At 53.2% G+C, this 17,497-nt stretch overlaps 3 protein-coding genes across 3 annotated transcripts; all 3 read right to left on the reverse strand.

The window, feature by feature from the left end:
- Positions 1 to 444: 444 nt before the first annotated feature.
- On the reverse strand, positions 445 to 2,970 carry MONBRDRAFT_12086 (uncharacterized protein; the record flags this gene model as incomplete). The annotated part of the gene is made up of 3 exons (XM_001749956.1): positions 445 to 2,563; positions 2,658 to 2,781; positions 2,889 to 2,970. The coding sequence occupies 3 exons, from the start codon at positions 2,968 to 2,970 to the stop codon at positions 445 to 447; spliced, it is 2,325 nt and encodes a 774-aa protein (XP_001750008.1).
- Positions 2,971 to 4,754: 1,784 nt separating this feature from the next.
- Positions 4,755 to 9,507, reverse strand: MONBRDRAFT_29467 (uncharacterized protein; the record flags this gene model as incomplete). The annotated part of the gene is made up of 13 exons (XM_001749957.1): positions 4,755 to 5,770; positions 5,905 to 6,085; positions 6,217 to 6,416; positions 6,528 to 6,636; positions 6,725 to 6,878; positions 7,132 to 7,871; positions 7,980 to 8,045; positions 8,168 to 8,205; positions 8,332 to 8,448; positions 8,553 to 8,643; positions 8,775 to 8,959; positions 9,073 to 9,282; positions 9,405 to 9,507. 13 exons carry the CDS (start codon positions 9,505 to 9,507, stop codon positions 4,755 to 4,757), a joined length of 3,210 nt encoding a protein of 1,069 aa, XP_001750009.1.
- Positions 9,508 to 10,937: 1,430 nt separating this feature from the next.
- On the reverse strand, positions 10,938 to 16,666 carry MONBRDRAFT_29468 (uncharacterized protein; the record flags this gene model as incomplete). Its single annotated transcript, XM_001749958.1, has 23 exons — positions 10,938 to 11,095; positions 11,168 to 11,343; positions 11,441 to 11,477; positions 11,590 to 11,685; positions 11,828 to 11,902; positions 12,034 to 12,087; positions 12,181 to 12,644; positions 12,753 to 12,938; positions 13,105 to 13,157; positions 13,235 to 13,304; positions 13,391 to 13,432; positions 13,553 to 13,645; positions 13,754 to 13,792; positions 13,922 to 13,986; positions 14,064 to 14,576; positions 14,655 to 14,823; positions 14,949 to 15,160; positions 15,292 to 15,462; positions 15,537 to 15,620; positions 15,766 to 15,900; positions 16,069 to 16,316; positions 16,433 to 16,493; positions 16,580 to 16,666. The coding sequence occupies 23 exons, from the start codon at positions 16,664 to 16,666 to the stop codon at positions 10,938 to 10,940; spliced, it is 3,288 nt and encodes a 1,095-aa protein (XP_001750010.1).
- Between the last annotated feature and the right edge of the window lie 831 nt (positions 16,667 to 17,497).

Raw genomic sequence — 17,497 nt, forward strand, 5'->3', positions numbered from 1 at the left:
TGTGCACAGCAAAACAAAATTGTATCTGATACACTCGCCACTCTCCACCTGTCAACAAGCATTTGCACAAGAGACTAACTCGGAATTCACTGCGATTCATTTGACTTGGAGATTTGATCAAGCCAGTCCAAAAAAGCGCTTGCATACAATTTTACACTGCCGAAAGTATTGTGATAGAGAACGCACAGACTCTACGGCTACTTTCACAGTGGATTGAATCAATAAACGAAGTGGTACCCGGCCAGATATTCTGAACCCATGAACTTGACCTTGTGTTTCAAAACTCAATTATTTGTTGGCATTGAGCAAACAAGAGTAGTCGAGTTTACATCAAACAATCAGCTCGAATATACATGGGGCTCAAAGCGCCGAGAGCATGGCAGCGCCACGGCACAAAATACGGTTACAAAATATAGCACACGGGTCACCCATGTCGGGCTCGGCTTAGCCGGTGACTAGGGTGGTGTTGGTGGAGATGGCGTTGACGTCAAAGACAATGGCGTTGACGTCCACGTCGTTGTTGACGATGATGAGGTCGCCGGTGACGCTGAGGAGGCTGCCGAGCGCATCCACGTTGGTCAGTGTGGGATTGTTGTAAACCACGAGCTGGCCCGCTGTCTCCAGGCTCTCGAGGCCATCCAAAGTGGTCATGTATTCGTTGCTGTCAATCTCCAGGCTGTCAATGTGCGTGACTGCACCAAAGAGCGACATGTCAGAAAAGAGCGTATCAAAGATGCTCACATAGCCCAGTCCCGCCGGGATCTGGCCCTGGTAATTGGTGGACTCGTCAAAGTAGAGAGCGGCTGCGTATGTCACCGTGTCCAAAAGTCCAGAGCTGAAGCCATCGCCACAATATTCGAGAAGGACTAGAGGGCTGTAGAGGTGGGTGACGCCAGCAAGCATCGCCTTGACGTCAGTGGCGGTCGACACGTTGCAGATCAAGTCATCGCCGTCGTAGCCGGTGCACATGTAGTCTGTGTAGCCTGGGTTACAGGCGCAAGACAGGCTACCAGCCGGCACCGTGCCAAAACCGCCACAACTAGACCACGGCACGCTGACGCTGGCGCCGTCAGCAATCTCGACCGTCTCCACCAAATGCGACCAAAGAGCTTCGCAGTCTGCGCACGCATCGATGCTCAGAGCTGGGGCAAAGTTTTGACCGAGCAGAAGCACCGGCTCGGCGCCGTTGAGGGCTGAAAAGTTGGTCAAAAGATCCGATGAGGCGATGGCGAGCGAACCAATGCGCGCCACATTATCAAGGCCGGCGAATGAGGTCAGCACAGGACACACGATGATCTCGAGCGCCCCGTCGATGGTGGTCAGCGCGGCAAGTCCCGAGAAATTGGTGAGCTGGTCATTGTTCTGGATGCTCAGCGAGCCCACCGTCTCAAGCTTGGGCAGCCAATCGATGCTGGTTGCAGGTACAGACTCAATGTGCACAGTTGAGACAGACTTCAAACTTGGAAAGCCTGGCTCGACAATGGGCATGCCGAAAGAGTTGACGAACAGGCTGCCTTCGATGCTGGTGAGGTAGGGCAGGTGAAGGTAGGATGTCTCGAGGCACGTGTCAGTCAGGTGAATGTCGCCAATCACGTGGCGCACGTTGGCTAGGGTCTGGTTGAGGGTCTCGGCTTGGGCAAAGTCCGTGCAGAAAAAGTCACCGGTGATGGTGTCGCACAGCTCGCCCGAGTACTCGGGCGAGGCGCAGGTACACTGGGTCTCGGGAAAGCCCGAATGATAGCCGTTCTGGCATACGAGCTGAAATTCAACAGAGGTGCCGACCGTGCCGGTGCGCTCGATAATGGTGGGGTTGAAGGCCAGCACGTTGCGGAGGTCCTCGTTGTCCATAATTTCGACAAAGCCCAGAGTGACGGTTTGAACGCCGGCAAAGTCGTCAAGAGTCTCAAAGCCAGTCCCGCGAAGGAACAGACCGTGCTCGCCGATGGAGGACAGGTGAGGCATGCCCAGACCCTTGAGAGCCGGACTGCCACGGATGTAAAGTCCACCAAGGTGCTCCACGAGCACATCGTTGAGGTAGCGGGCCGGGAGGTCGAGCAAAAAGGCGCCGGGCATGGTGCGCAGGTGGGAGAAGAGAGTAATGTCATCGCATCCTTCAAAGCATTCGTAGAGGCTGCGCCCAAAAGACACTAGCATCATCGAGATCCGAGGGGCGGTGGAGCGATTGACAAAGTCCTCCACGTAGTTGGGTGTAAGAAAGTTTTGCACCTTGCTCAGTGGGCATGAGCCGATCGAGGTGAGTTCGGAAAAGACGGTGCGGCCAACGAGCTGGATTCGGGGGATGTAGGCCATGGCCACGCAGCCCGTGACAGTCTGCCAATGGTTCTCGGGCCAGTCTCCAGTAAATTGCTCAAGATACTCTTGGTCGTAGATAAAGGCGCTGCCATCGATCGTGGTAAGTTGGTTGGCTGCAATGATGGCCTCGGCCACGATGCAGTAGCGCTTCATGATGAGATCGCCCCGAAGCGTGGTGACACCTTCAAGGGCTGCAACAAAGAGAGGCACATCGCTCGTTTGTGAACACTCAATGTCGCCCACGTAGATGCTACATGGAACAGAGATGGGGATGAGTGTGCGCAAGTGTGGGGAAAGCAGCGCCGGGGCTAGGCAGTAGGCGCAACATATTGTGGGGCACTTACTCGCAGGCCGGGCCCTCATAGCCGCTGTCGCAAAGGCAGGTTTTGGTTTTCGTGACATTGTCAATGACGCTAACCCCGTGGGTCGTACACCGGGGCAGCAAATAGTCCTTGACGGCTTCCAGAACTACAGTTTCATGGCCGTTATCCGGCACACCAATGAGGATGGAAAGCTAGCCAGGCGGCCTCGTGATTGAGAGCCAGGGGTACCAGGTGTTTGAAAGCGGCTCGTACCGTCATTGTCAAAAGACTGAGAGGCTATGGTGGGGACGGTGAGCAGCGCCGCGAGGGCGACAATGGCGATGTGGCGCAGCATGATGCTGGTGGCTGATGTGTGGTCGCTGTAACACGGCAATGGCACACTCGCAGCAGGCGGTGCTGGTGGCAGTGGACGTATTGGTGTGGCACGCGAGGTCGGATGCAGTGGTCGATGGTGGTCACTCGAGATCGAGGAAAATGAGCTGTCTGATCAAGACGCTGCACTTGTATCAAGCCATGGACGGTGGGTGGGGAAGCGGGGCATGGAGGTGGAAGGGTGCAGTGCAACAGAAGCAAAGGGCTTGAGCTTTGGCTGCAGATGGCACTTGGAAGCAGTGGATGCTGTCATTGTGCACCGTGGCGAGATGAAATGTAGCAAGATCATGGCTTGCTGCTCACGCGAGGCCCTCGTGGTTTGAGATCTTGCTCGAGAGGTTCAACGCAATGCTCATGAGTACAGTGCTCATGAGATACAGTGCTCATGAGATGTGCGCTGCCAGGTTGCTTTGAAGGAAAAAGGACACCAGCAGGACCAAGGTCAGGGCTACGGAGTGAATACGGTGGTTGTCAAATGGCATGACAAGCCTCTTTGTTCTCGTAAGCACATCCCAAAAATAGAATAGAAAGCAATAAAATTTTAAATGTGTGTCAGGTACTGACTGCTGCTTTTGACTTTATGAAGGATACTTTGATGATGATGTATTTGATGGCCATATAAACACTGATAGATTAAGGATGTTTTTGTAGATGATAATTGATTAAATGTAGGTAACTATCAGCCTCACAAGCAAGGGGGGATACAGGTGCCTGGAAGCATGCTTGGGTCTGGAAAAAGAAGGAGACCCAATGGGGTGGTGCTGCAGGTGTGGGTTTTGCCTGATTTACTCGTGAGCATTGCTTGAAAGGCTCTGCTGTTATCACATGGTTCCTGACCATGTCCTGACCATGTCCTGACTATGCCCTGACACCAAGCTGACTCCAAGCTGACTAGGCCCTGACTATGCCCTGACACCATGCTGATTCCAAGCTGACTAGGCCCTGACCATGTCCTGATCATGTCCTGACTATGCCCTGACACCATGCTGATTCCAAGCTGACTAGGCCCTGACCATGTCCTGATCATGTCCTGACTATGCCCTGACACCATGCTGACTCCAAGCTGACTATGCCCTGACTCGGGTTCTTGCCTAACCTCCACCCATGTCTGATGCTGGCTGCACCTGCTTCCTTTACCTTGCTGTCTCCACGCTAACGGTGTATGCTGGCGCTCTGCTCTACTTTGCAACCAGTGACCCATGAACTTTTTTTATCGCCGCATCACACCAGGACCGAGGCTTGCTTTGATCGAATCAGCTGTGGCCACAACGACGCACCAAGCCTGCATTAAGTTAATGTCGAAGAAATCCAAGCAGATGAAGAAGTCATAATGTTGCATAAGGAAACTTATGCTTAAAATGTTTAACAAAAAAAAGAATAAGATAGAATCACAAGACAAAAAAATATAGAGTAAAGGCCAACAGCACCATGTATTCCCATCTGGTCACCCACGATAGTACTAGCATGGCCCAACATGGCTTAACTGCGGCGATCGGACGAGAGCCGGTGTATTCTATGTGGTATGACCGTTGGCGGGAGCAGGTACAAAAAGTAAACATAAAAAAAGGTGTTGGTCTTAGCACCTTGAAGCACAACCTTGCTGCACTCCGAGTGACGAGAAGCTTCATCTGGATCAGGTCAACTAGTGAGAAAGAGTGTGATCTTAGTATTGATTCGGCAAGCTGAGGCCGGAACAGCTAGAGTGTATCCATAGATCCATCCTGATGTGCAGTTGTTCTTTTTTTGCTAAGCAAAGGTCATGGCTGATCCGTCACTATCGGGAGCATCACTGAGAATTTGAACAATTGTATCGACCGGTTTGCTGGGTGCTTGATCTTGGAGATGGTTGTTGTGCTGTTCAGACCCGGAGGGTTGGGTGTTGTTTGCACGAGTATTGCCGGCCATCTCCACCGAATCGCTGAGAAGCGACGATTTGCTCTGGCTGATCTCAGCCATTGAGCTTAGACTGACGGGGACGGTATCCGAGTGCTCAAATACCACGCCATTGTGAGGCAGCGACAAGCGATTTGCTTGGTCTGTCCGAGGTGAGCTAGGATGACCGCCGGCGCTGTGCTCGTGTGGGTGCCGAGGATTCAACGAGACGCGGGGGCTACGTGCACTTTGGTTTGAGACTGTGCTAAACCGCGCTTTTCGCGGCATCTTGACAGTTGCTTCCACGTCATCCATCCCCGGAGCATGGCCCAGCCAGTAGGTTTGCATTTTGCCCAATCCTTTGATGTTCACAACTGGATCGCGCTGAATCACGTGGAGGGATTGGTCGTGCTTCTGCACCAATGCCGCGGCCTCTGGGGACATGTGAATGCAGTTCCGCACGCTGTTGCTCTCCATTCGTGATGCACAGTTGACCGTCGATCCAAACAAACAGAATCGTGGCGTCAAGGTCCCCACCACATTTGATACAACCGGTCCGCTGTGAAAACCGACGCGAATGTTAATGTGATCACCCTCGGGCTCGTCCTCAATGATGGGGATTGCATTTGCTCCCGCCAGGGCATCCATAGCAAACCGAGCCACGCGAGCTGCATGATCTGGTTGGGGTACAAACAAATTGCCCACGCACATGTATGCGTCACCAATGGTCTCGATCTTGTACAGGCCGTGCTTATCGCAGAGTTGGTCGAATACTGTGTACAGTCGATCCAGCATATTGGAAACCTGAACTGGCTCTAGCGTGGCACTCATGTCCGTAAAACCGCAAATGTCCGAAAAGAAAATGGTCACCTCTGCATGATGCTCCGGCTCTATACCATGTCCCCAATCAACGGATTTCGACCAGAAAAACAAGTGGCGGTGAGCAGAAATGAGAAAGGGCCACGCTTCATGCATTACCTGGAAGACCATGGTCACTGCTGCAACAACTTTGCGAACGACGTACCAACAGTTCGGCCCTCGCGCAGTGCAGCTGCGATGTGCTTTGGAAAGACCTGCTCTAGCAGCTCATTGTCTTGAATGCCGCCCTTGCGTGAGTTGGCCCGCATCTTCCCCTCCAGGGGTTCAATCCGTCGCAACAGCTCGACAAACGTCGGGCGCATGTCGGGATCGGCTGCAAATGCCTCCTACGGGATACCAGATGAAAGATGTGACATAATGCCAGGCGGCCAAATAAAGAAAACAGGAGAAAGAAATAAAGAAGCAAGAGCAAGTGTGCAGAGATAGTATTCAGGGCACATATTTGCATTGAACGGACATTCATGAGGACGGCGAGCTCAGGTGGCATGTTTTCGGGTGTAACAGGACGCAGCTTGCGACCGAGAATGTTCTGAACCAGTGTGTTTGAATCAAAGCTCATATCCTCGTAAGGGTCCTCGCGTGAAAAGACCTCAAACATGACCATGCCAAAGCTATACACGTCGCTGGCAAATGTACACGGACCGCCGCGCAGCAGTTCTGGGAAGATGAGGCACGGAGAAAGAAAAAAAGGCCCGGTGATGAAGGCGGAAAAAATATACATATACAAGAACCACTGGTCGGCCAAAGCACGAGGCAAAGAGCACAGACCAGGCGCCATCCAGGCCAAAGTGCCGCCCCGTTGGCTGTGTTCCGAGGCAAAGCCTGCCATCCCAAAATCCGACACCTTGACTTGGAACTTGCTATCAACCAGGCAGTTCTAAGAACACCCGCAGAGAGCAAAGCACGGTTAAGCGCATTGCTGTGCATTGAAGAGCTCGGTGTGGAGACATAAAACGAGCACATACCAGAGCCTTCAGATCACCGTGGATCAGATCTGCGTTGTGCAAGTGTCGCATGCCGCAGGTTATGTTGTGCAAGCTGTTGTAACGAAACTCATCATCCAGTTCCATTGCTTCGTTGTGCAGCATGTTGTAAAGCGACCCCATTTGCATGTACTCTCTTGGAAGCACCCAGCCGTGTTGAACAGGGCAGGCGGATGAGAAGAAAACGAGACCGCCTCGTTGAACGATGGTTTTGCAGAAAAACTTACAACACCATGAGTGGCTCCATACCCGACTCCACAACAGCACCCACCATGCGACAAATGTTGTCATGCTGCATGCGGCTCAACAGGCGCATTTCACGGAAGAGCTGACGGCGCGCGCGTGTTTCTGCTGACGGGCCAAAGAGTCTACTCCAACAAGGAACATACGTATCATGGATGGTTCGACTTGGCTTGGAGCTTGATGCGTTGTTTGCGGATGCTTTGTTCACAGCTGCTTCGGCCTCGATAAAAAAGGTGCGCATGCGATTGCGGGCCGTATGATCCGTGCGCTTTGTTGTGGTTTTGCGGCTCGAGAGCGAGAAGTTTAAACTCGAGGACGCGACAGCGACGTCACGCCCGCTTGCCACCCTGCTCTGGCTGTGTTGTTTGCGATGCTTGTTGACGTAGGCGCGCTTGACTGCCACAGCTTGCCCACGGAGCTTGGCGGCCAGTACGACGCCAAATGAGCCAGAACCTAAAACTTCAGGTGGCTGATCCAAGACGAGATCCTTGGCGTCGATTTGCCAAATACCATCCGTTTTCAGGCGTTGTCGATGGTTGTTATAGAGGATCAGCGAGGCAATGACGATAATCACGGGTACCAGCACTTGTACAATCAGGATGCCAAAGGGTACGCAGGTGCCAGCCGATGTGACGTAGCCTGAGTCACACTCACAATTGCCGTCGCTGTATGTCTCGTGCGCAGCACAAACGGAAACGCAGGGGTAGCAGACACATTGATATTGCACGGTCTCACTCGTTGGGCATGGGTATTGATGGTGGGTGTCACACGAAAAGTCGTCGCGCAGCCGAAAGCCGTAGGGGCATGACATGTGTTCCAAATCAGCGTCCATGTTGCCACATGTCAGCGTTTTGTCTGCGTTTGTGGTTAAAAACGAGAGCTCGCGCTATATGCACACCAAAAACGAAATAAGCAAACCAGCGCGTGGAACCAAGAATGAAGCATCTACGGGCGCAAGGAACAGTTTGTTTGGTTGGGAAGACGAAGAACCAACCAGCAAGGCAAAAACCCTCACGGTGGAGAGAGGGGAGCGCCAGTAGCTAATGGAAGAGGCGCCAGCCTTTTCAAAGTCCGAGTGGTTAAACCCAAACAGAGCCGAAACGGGTCCATGTGTTTCCTAGTGAAACAGCCTTCCTGTGAGGTTGTCCCTCGCTTTGGCTCCACGGTTGGCCAGAGACGTACCTCCTCACTCAGCCCGGTGATCGAAGACAAAACCCAATCTGCGGTCAAGGGATTCAAGTACGGACGACAGGTCGCAATGGCACCTTGAGATAGGATAGAGCTGGATTGGGGCATTTGGTTCTTTGAAGGCGGCCCATCGCTGCTGCAATCCAGTTTTGGCTTACCACTATACAAATTGGTTGAAGAACGAAAGGGATAGGCCTCGCCCAAGGCGTTGAAGTGGTTGTATTCGTTGAGAAATTTTATGTTGGAAACAAACACAAGGCCCAGATCCATCATTTCTGAAGCAAGAAACGGCACGACGAAACATGCATGAGTGGCATGTTGTCACACACGATCTGAAGGCAACGAGCAAACCACTCTGACCGAACACGGCAGTAGCTACCTTCAATAATGCCGGTCTGAACAAAACCAACGTCTGCCAAGCCGTTGACAACGTCCAAGACCACCTGGTACTGATCTGCTGTGAAAATGATCTGACGAAAATCGGACAAGCATCACAAGCATCATGAGCTGATGATGTAGTAAAGCAACAACACAGTCTTTGTGCCCGGCTGTGGCCATTCCTATGTCTGTCTGTCCATTGATTTGTCCATCTGGCACAAACCTGGGGGTTGGCGGTTAAAATCTCGATGCCATGACGCAAGATTTCATGACGCTGTGCCGCATACCCAAAGAGGGAGTCACGCCCCACCGCTGAGATCACTTTGCCTTCGATATCAGCGAGGGAAGCTATATCGCTGCGATCGTGCTTTGTAAAAATTACGCCTCCCGCTTGCGACACGTCAACAGCTGCATCAGGGGGTGGGAAATCGAAAACAAAATTCAAGGCCATGAGTTCAGGATGTAAGGGTCAGGCAAACGCGTGAAGCAAGCTCTGAGGGGCGCGGCTCAACAAAACCCACTTTTGTGGTGGCGGACGATGGATGAGATGGGGGCAGCGCTCGTCTCCGCCGATAAGCAAGCAAAGATGTGGCTCGGTGTAAAGGCAAGATTGATCATGCCGAGACGAGCGTACTCGCGAATCTCTGACGTGGTTCCGGTCACATACACGGCTTCAACGCCAAGCAGAGACATTGAAGCATTGATGTCTCGCATTGCCCGATCATACAAGGCTATTTGCACGGCCAAAAGAGTAGATATTAGACAGATGGCAGACTCTTTCGATCCACAAACGCGACGAGATCGATTCGGCACAATTCAGGCGTGCTACTGGCAGGAGCTGAGCTGCACGTACAGTTGTTGATGAGGCCTACGCGAGGCATGACGAGCGAGGCCTCGGCTGGCACCACCAACAGGCTGGCAGCCAACGCCACGGCGAGAGTGATCCAAACTCCCATCTTTTGTTGGATCCGATGGCCAGCGAGCTTCAAATTCAGCAGCAGCAGCAACGGGCAGACCGACAAATGTAAAATGCCCCGAGAACATGTCGGAGCACACCACAGCGGCAGGTGTGGTCTGGGGTCGGGCAGCTCTCAGCACAAAGCCGGCCATGCAACCTGGCGGTGGCAGGTGCACAGGGAAAACGTTCCCAGAGCCCGAGCAGGCCGCGAAGAATCGGCAGCAACCAAGACAAAACGCACAACAGGACACGTGATGGGTTTGTTGGGTGTTTGAGCTTGTGCCTACTCTGCTCAATTGATGTCATGCATAAACCTATCTCGTCGTGAATTGGGTTCTGAGAACAGTGAACCGATGTAAATTTGATTTTCTATGCTTTGGGTTGTTTTCCTACGCGACCTCCCAGAGTTCGAGTCGGCAACCACGCATGCGCGCCCCCGTCGTGAATTGGATTGATTCAAGCATGGGTTCTGAAATGATGTAGATTTGGCCCACAAAAATGATTTTCGATACTTTGGGTTGTTTTCCTACGCGACCTCGGAGTCGGCAACCACGCACGCGAGCCCAGCAACATGGCACGGCTCGGCTCGTGTGCCGTGTGTGGGAAAATCATCACGAAATCGCAACATCCTTGGGGTGTTTTACATCCTTTGTATTGGGGTTTCACACACATTTGTGACACAACAATTTTTAGCAAATTTTTGCTTTTTTTTTGTCTATTTTCTTTGCCTTGGCATCGACGACTCGATCAGTGCACACCGAACGCACTCGGCCGGAATGACTTGAGCCTAATGAGTCGACTGCCCGCTATCATGTTTTGTTGTCGGCTGCATTGCATCAGCCCTTTACCCATGTACACATCAGCAATAAAAGTTCACACCTGTAGCCTGTATTGGAAAGACCTCTTGTGGTGAGAAGAACCAAGAGACCAAGAGTAAAATTTGCAGCAGAAAAAAAAAGGCCATCGAATTGCTTTTTATCCAGACAGCATCTCGTCAATCTTTGCTCTCCCTGTGCCCATTGTTTCAAAACCCTTTGCTCTTGTCTTTGAAGCTGTCGACTCAGTGTTATGGCAACTAGATCGACACTCATTGCCATATCGCGTCAATTCAAAAAGGCGTGCCTTAAAGGGCACGTTGGCAAAACGCACAAAAACAGCGCCGCAACGAAGCGACGTTTCGAGTGAGCTACGCTCTTGACACAACTTGATGTCTCGCAGATGCGAAAACGAAAAGGTGTGAAACAAAGAAGCAAACTTTTGACAAATCAAAAGACCTAGGGTTCGGGCATGACCAGGACCTTGTAAAAGCGTCCTTCACCACCTATGCACCACGCCATTCATTGTTTTTTCTCATGAGCGATAGACTAAGACGGAAAACACGCACATTTTTTTGTCCCTCGTCCCACCAATAAACCAAAAACCAGCGAGCTAGGCGAACGCACCTTGGCCACCTCGTTGAGAATCATGGTCTCCATCCCAATCTTGCCACATGGGGCGGGCACCACCGTTGATGTCATAGGTGAGCTGGTAGTCGTTCTCCGAAAAGAGGTGAATCAGACCGCCTGAACCAGCACCACCCGAGCCGGCTGCAAGCATCAAGACCCAAAGTTAGCAAGCAGCAAATCAGCCTGAAAAAGGGCAGATGGGGGGTCACATACCCTGAGGGTTGCCGTTGTCTTGACCCCACCTGCAGGTAGCCTGCTTGGGGTTACCTTGCTCACCCGCAGCACGGAAAGAGGCGTGGGTCACAACGTTGCGTGCCGCAATCACAATGGCACCACCACCACGACCACCCTCGCCAGGCGCACAGTAAGCTTCAGTTGTTCCGGAATGGCTAGAGTTTGCGTGGCAGTAAACATTCCAGAGCTTGATCAAAGACAACGCGTCGGGCATCTGGTATCACAGTAGCAGCAACATCGATGCAGACGTACCCTGGACCACCTGCACCGCCGCCACTGCCCAAAGGCGCTACAGAATTGGTATTGCAGGTTTTTTTTGGGCGTGAGCAGCATGTGGCTTGTTTCAGGCAGACACGAAACGCGGACATCTGAATACTATCATATTTTTTCAGCTCACATACCATCAGCTGGGCTGAAATCCACCACAGCGCGAACATCGTAGGTCGGACCACCCACAGCCGAATAATCACCATTGCAGCGGCCACGGTCCGGCGAGCCTGTATCAACCAAGCCCAAGCAGGGCAAGCCAAAGTGGTTGCAATGAGCCAGAACAATGAGTTGAGAGCGATGAGCCGATGAGCCTTTGTGGCCATTGCCCTTGCAAGGCGATCCCAACCACATCCCAAGCGCAATTCGCACCGGTTTGGCCCTGAGTACCAAAGCTGCCGCCGCCCCCACCAGCACCGTGGGCATTGCAATCGTTGAAGTTGCCACCTGCACCCGCGCGAGTGTCACACGTTGAACATCAAAGCAACACGAGCATCGGGGAGAATGAGATGCACGCCATGAGTCCGTTTTGCTCGAGCACGACGGGGCTTTGGTAGATAGGTCTGGGCTTGACTGACCGCCGCCGCCGGTGCCACCACCTGGACCATACCCAGCTTGGTTTCGTGTGTCCTCTACACGAAAACCGCACCCACAGCAAGACCATGTGATGAGCGCGATTCGACTTTGCCAACGTGCCTGTGCCACAATCTTTGGAGAAGACATACCCATAATGTCAACTGTGGTAACAAAGTTCCATGCGCCATACCAGCCAAGCTCCGAAACATCGATGCGACACGAGTCGCAGATATCGAGGGTCTGGGCACGGAAGGCCACGATGCCACCGCGGTTGGTGCGTGGATCATATGCGCTCGTCGTTAGGATGGCGGCATCTCGGAGTTGCACGGTGGCATAGTTGGGAATGATTCCCTTGCGAGGATCATAACCCGGGAAGACGTCCTCCATCAAGTGAACACCACCAGAGAGCTCAAGGTTGTTGTTGGCTCCGGTGCCGAAATGTACACCGACGCCCTCGCCCTCGCAATATGCTGGTCTGATAGGGCCTTCCGCTGAGGGTACCCGAAAATAGCCATACTGCTCACCACGGCGCTCCAGCTCCTTGCAGGTGCGGCCATGGAGGCACACACCTGTGCAGCTCTTGTCCACGATCAAGCGATAGACGCGACCAGCCCTGAAGCACCAATGATATTTTGATTCCGAAATATCGGTGTCCCACACACATCATAAGCCTGGTCACGCGTAGAGAAGCCAAAGCAAGCCAGGTCTGCATGCCACTTACCCGCCATAGCCGCCCCGCTGGCCTTCAGCCCGATTGCGTTCATTACCCCAGCTTTGACGCGAACCACGATGGCCACCATCGACCTCAATTGCACCGAAAGAATTGGTCTGGGTAGATGTTTGCAGGCGAACCAAACCGCCTGAGCCGCCACCGCTTGAACCCACTTGAGGATTGCCATCAGGCCAGCTGTAAGGAGGCAGGGACAGTAGGGTAGACGTCGAGCAGCATCGTCAGCGAAATACGACAAGGGAGAAAGTAAAAGATCAAAACCAAAAAAACAAAACCAACAAAACCCAAAAACAGTAACAAAAAACAAACCCACAACCAAAAAATAAAAAAAACCGCCTCTTACCTGCAATCGGACCCCTGAGGTAGACCATCTCCACCATTGGCTCGAATGATGCCCTGTTCAAAGAAGACAGAGCCTGAGTATTCGAACGGCTTCATTGAACACCCAAGACGAAGTCTCGATCTGAACAAACATTGTTTTGGATCTGCTGGGCAGCAATCTGAATAGCACCGCCACCGTGGCCACCAGGCTTGGGCGCGCAACTGCACCAATTGAGCATTAGCAAATACATGAGCTTGGGACGTGTTGATGCGTCGTAACCACAAATCAGCAGGTTGAGCACGCTTACGCTGATGTAGAAGGATGGCCCGGTCCACCGGCGCCGCCACCACTGAGCACAAGGAAAAAAAAAAAAAAATGACAGGGCATGTATAAGATTGCCACAACATCTATTGTTAAGACATGCTGGCGTGTGCCTGGTTGGTACAAAAAAGGCGATCGGATCTCTCACCTGCCCATGACGGGGCGACTCCAGAAAGGACCGGACTCAACGCCGTAGGTCTTTCCAGCAACAGCCGATTTGTCATTAATGTTCCGTTGAACGCTACAGACAAACGCAAGGCGCAGCAAAAACGGCCATCAGATTTGCTGTCAGGAAACAAATGCAAGTGAAGCGTCCCAGGCAAGTGCGGGCAAAGAATGCTTCACTTACTCTGGGGTGCCCAACTGGCCGGCAACGGCAAATGAGCCACTGAAGCCAATGCACGCAAAACGGGCACGGGTAAGATTATCACGAAGGGTACAGGATTGATGGCGGTCATGAGCAAGAGAACATCCGGAACACTTTTGTAGAAGCTATGCCATCAGATCGAACACGCACCCGCCACCACCAGATCCGTGCCAACCACTAAAACCTCCAACACCACCGCGACCACCACCGGGACCCTGCCACGTTAAGAAAAGGCACATGTGAGCGGGTTGCACGGTTCAAATATGCAACTGGGTGTGCTTGGTCAACCCACCAGTCCGGGCCCATTGCGAACGTTGTCGCCGTAACCACTGGATCCATAAATGGCGGCGCCGCCGGACCAGCCCAGCGCCGAGGCATCAATGGAGCACGTCTCGCAGATGGAGAGGAGTGAGCTGACGTAGAACATGATAACACCGCCTGTGGTTTTGTCATTGAATTTGTTGCAAGTGAGGCGGGCGCCATTGATGAGCGATAGGGAATTCCAGTTGGGGACGTTGCCGGTCATCCAGTTGTAGCCCGGGTAGAGGTCTTCGATGGCGTGCACGCCACCATCGAGGACACGATCGCCGTCGGCGCCGGTGCCAAAAGACACAGTCTCGGCGCGATGCTCCACGTTGAGGAAGCAAAACGCTTGAAATGGGGTTGTTCCACCCTGTAAAACCCAGTACAGACCGTCCGCACGGATGCCGCGCTTGTACAAGTCTTCACAGTCCTTCGCAGGCAGAGACTGTTCAGTGCCAATGCCGATGGCTGAGAGAGCCATCCATGTACCGCTCTTGCAAATCTGAGGCGTCACAGTCAGCAAAGACAAAGGTTAGTGGGTGGAGGGGTGCGTGAGGGGTGCGTGAGGGCCAGCTCTGACCTCAAGATTGTGAAGGGGGGTGGTGTAGCGGAGCAGGCCTTCGGTGGTGCCAGTGCAGGCAGCATCGGGCAGGTCTTTGGTCACCACCGACGCGTCGTGGCATGCCGAGCCGTCCCAAATCTGGCCAGCATTGGCGCAATTTTGCATCGTGACCATGGCCTGCTCATTCCTGAGGTCGTTCAAGCACCAAGAGCAGGGAGGATATGCGGACAAGAGTTGGCGTGTGAGGGTACCGGCGAGGCGCGAGCCGTGGTGTGAGGGCAAGACCATGAGCCAAGACCATGAGCAGCGTACACAGTGATGCGACCACCGAGGCTGGTGGCGTCTGAGGCTTGTTGAAGGCTGACGTCGTTTGTCAGTGTTGTGAGATCGTCGATGCGACCCGCTTCGGCATCGACGTCGTCCACAAGATCGTAAAGAAGGTCAGAGAGGGCAGCCGTGAGGTTGAGATGCGTTGTGTGGTTATCCACGAGATCGGCGATGATGCCAGCCTGCAGGCGCAGGACCTGTGTGCGGCGGGTGCATGTTGTCCGGTCGTGCAGCCGAAAGAGTTGATTGTGAGCAAGTGGCGCGGCGCGGCACGGCACGGCACAATACGAATGCCTGTTAAGGTGCAAGGCGAGGGGCAGAGGCATACGTCGGAGGAGACGTTGTCGATGCGGTGGCTGAGTTGGCCCAAGGAAACATGGTGTTGGTCAATTTCCAATCCCTGCGACTGCACCGAGGTCATGGTGTTGCCCAGGTTGGTGGAGAGAGTGGTGGCCAGGTTGCTGGTGTCCGCAGTTGTGTCGGCTGTGTTTGCTGCGGCCTGGGAGTGGCGGAGGTTGGTCGTGAGGCAGTCGGGTGGCAAGGGTTAGCCGCGCAGGCGGGATCGGTTCGAACTTGGCTGAGGGAGTTGAGGAGGGTGGAAACGTCGACGAAGCCCTGGGGCTCATGTGCTGTGTTGGTAGAAACGGTCGTGACCAGCTAGAAAAAAACCAAGTGGAGACAATCAAGAGCCGGGAGAGCAGGGCCACAAAGTGAGGAGAAGACGGCACTCGAAGCTGTGATTGCGCAGGAAGATCAGCGACGGTCTGCAAGTGAGGAAACGGGCACGCGCAGGAGAACTGACGTTGGAGAGAGCTTGATAGTTGGAGGCGGTGATGCTGGTGCCGAGGCGAGCCTCGAGGGCCTCACGTTGGGTGCGTTCAAACTGGACATCGCTGGCCAGGGTCTGGGCGTCCACCTCACTGTTCGTAAATTTAAACTAAGGTCCAGGAAGGAGGCGGAGGAATCAATGAGCAGACCAGGAAGAGAATCAAGTGGGGAAGCGGGAGAGGCAAAAGAGAGCCATGGATGCGGCTTCCTCATGAATCAAAGGCGATGGCGTGGCTAGGCCAGTGAGGGTCGGGCTGGGCGATAGTGTGGAGGGCACCTTGATGCCCTTGGAGGGGCGGTTTACGGCAAGGACGAGGTTGCCGTCCTCGATCTCAATATAAGGGTCCTCGGGCTCATTACAGGTACCAGCACCGTTGCAGGTGCCACCGTTGGAGCCGCAGGAGGCGCCGGCCGGTTTGAAGGGATTGGAGCAAGCGTTGATGCCGATGCATTCACCGATGGCATGGCAGTCGGACAAGGCGGTGCAGACCACGGTCTCACACACGTCCTCACCCGCGCAGGTACCTGTTTGCGGGTGCACACAAGGTCAGTCGGTCGAAGGAGCCACAAGTTGGATGGCAGATTTTGGCTTTGGTTTTGCGTGAAGAAGCCAGCGCGCGCAAGCGAAGAACGAGCCTCACCATTTTGGCACGAGTCGTTGATGGTCGTCGCGCGGCCATCATCACAGGCCGTGCCATTGGGCTGTTGTGGTTAGTGATGCGTCGAGGCGGGTTGAGGCGGGTTGATGCGCGTGAGTCGGTCGTGGTGCGGGTGGGGGGCTCACAAACCTGGCCGACGCAAGCATCCAGAGCAACGACGGACAAGGGACCCACGGCCACATGAAGGAGCAGAGCAAGAAGGACAAAGCCTCCCATGGCGCCCCTCGCCTCGGATCGGCAGTGACCACCCATCATCATCATCATCCGCAGCAGCAGCAGCAGCAGCAGCAGCAGCAGCAGCAGCAGCAGTAGCAGTATAAGAGCTGCGGCTCTCTACGTAAAATAGAGTTTGTGAGAGAGAGGGGAGGGAGAGAGAGAGAGAGAGTTTGAGAGAAGAGAAGAGAGAGGGAGACTTTGAGAGAGTTTGAGAGAGAGAGAGAGAGTTTGAGAGAGTTTGAGAGAGAGAGAGAGAGTTTGAGAGAGTTTGAGGGAGAGAGAGAGGGGGGATAGTGGTTGAGAGGAGAGAGAGTGTGTTAGAGAGAGTGTTTGAGAGAGTGTGTATTTGAGAGAGAGAATTTGAGAGAGAGAGAGAGTTTGGAGAGCGAGAATGAATAGGTTCTCACGTTTTAAGAGTGGCACGTTCCACGCAAAGGGTCATCGGACCTACCGCATCGTAACCAGTGGCACCAAAAGGCCACACCACCAAAACAAAAGGAAAAGTAAAGGAAAAATTATGACAACAATAACATTGAAAACAACGTTACAAACATTTATTGATGTCCTCAATATATACAACTAAAGATCATCAGAATCTACACAAACTACAATAAAAGACACATAAACTAGCAAAGCATAATCATTATAACACTTTGGTCAACGTTTTGGTGCCATCTCCAGACTGAAGAGCCAAATTTTGTTCAGAAAAGCTGTTTGGAATTGTGGTTAAACATTAGTGTTTGTAGATGCTGTTGTCTTTATCTGTTGTGGTGCCAAACTTCTTTGCTATGGAAGACATGCCACGAGCACCTGCCCTGCCATTGAGAGCGA

The sequence above is a fragment of the Monosiga brevicollis genome, genomic scaffold (assembly GCF_000002865.3).
Source record: "Monosiga brevicollis MX1 MONBRscaffold_35 genomic scaffold, whole genome shotgun sequence".
In the NCBI taxonomy this organism is placed as follows: domain Eukaryota; class Choanoflagellata; order Craspedida; family Salpingoecidae; genus Monosiga; species Monosiga brevicollis.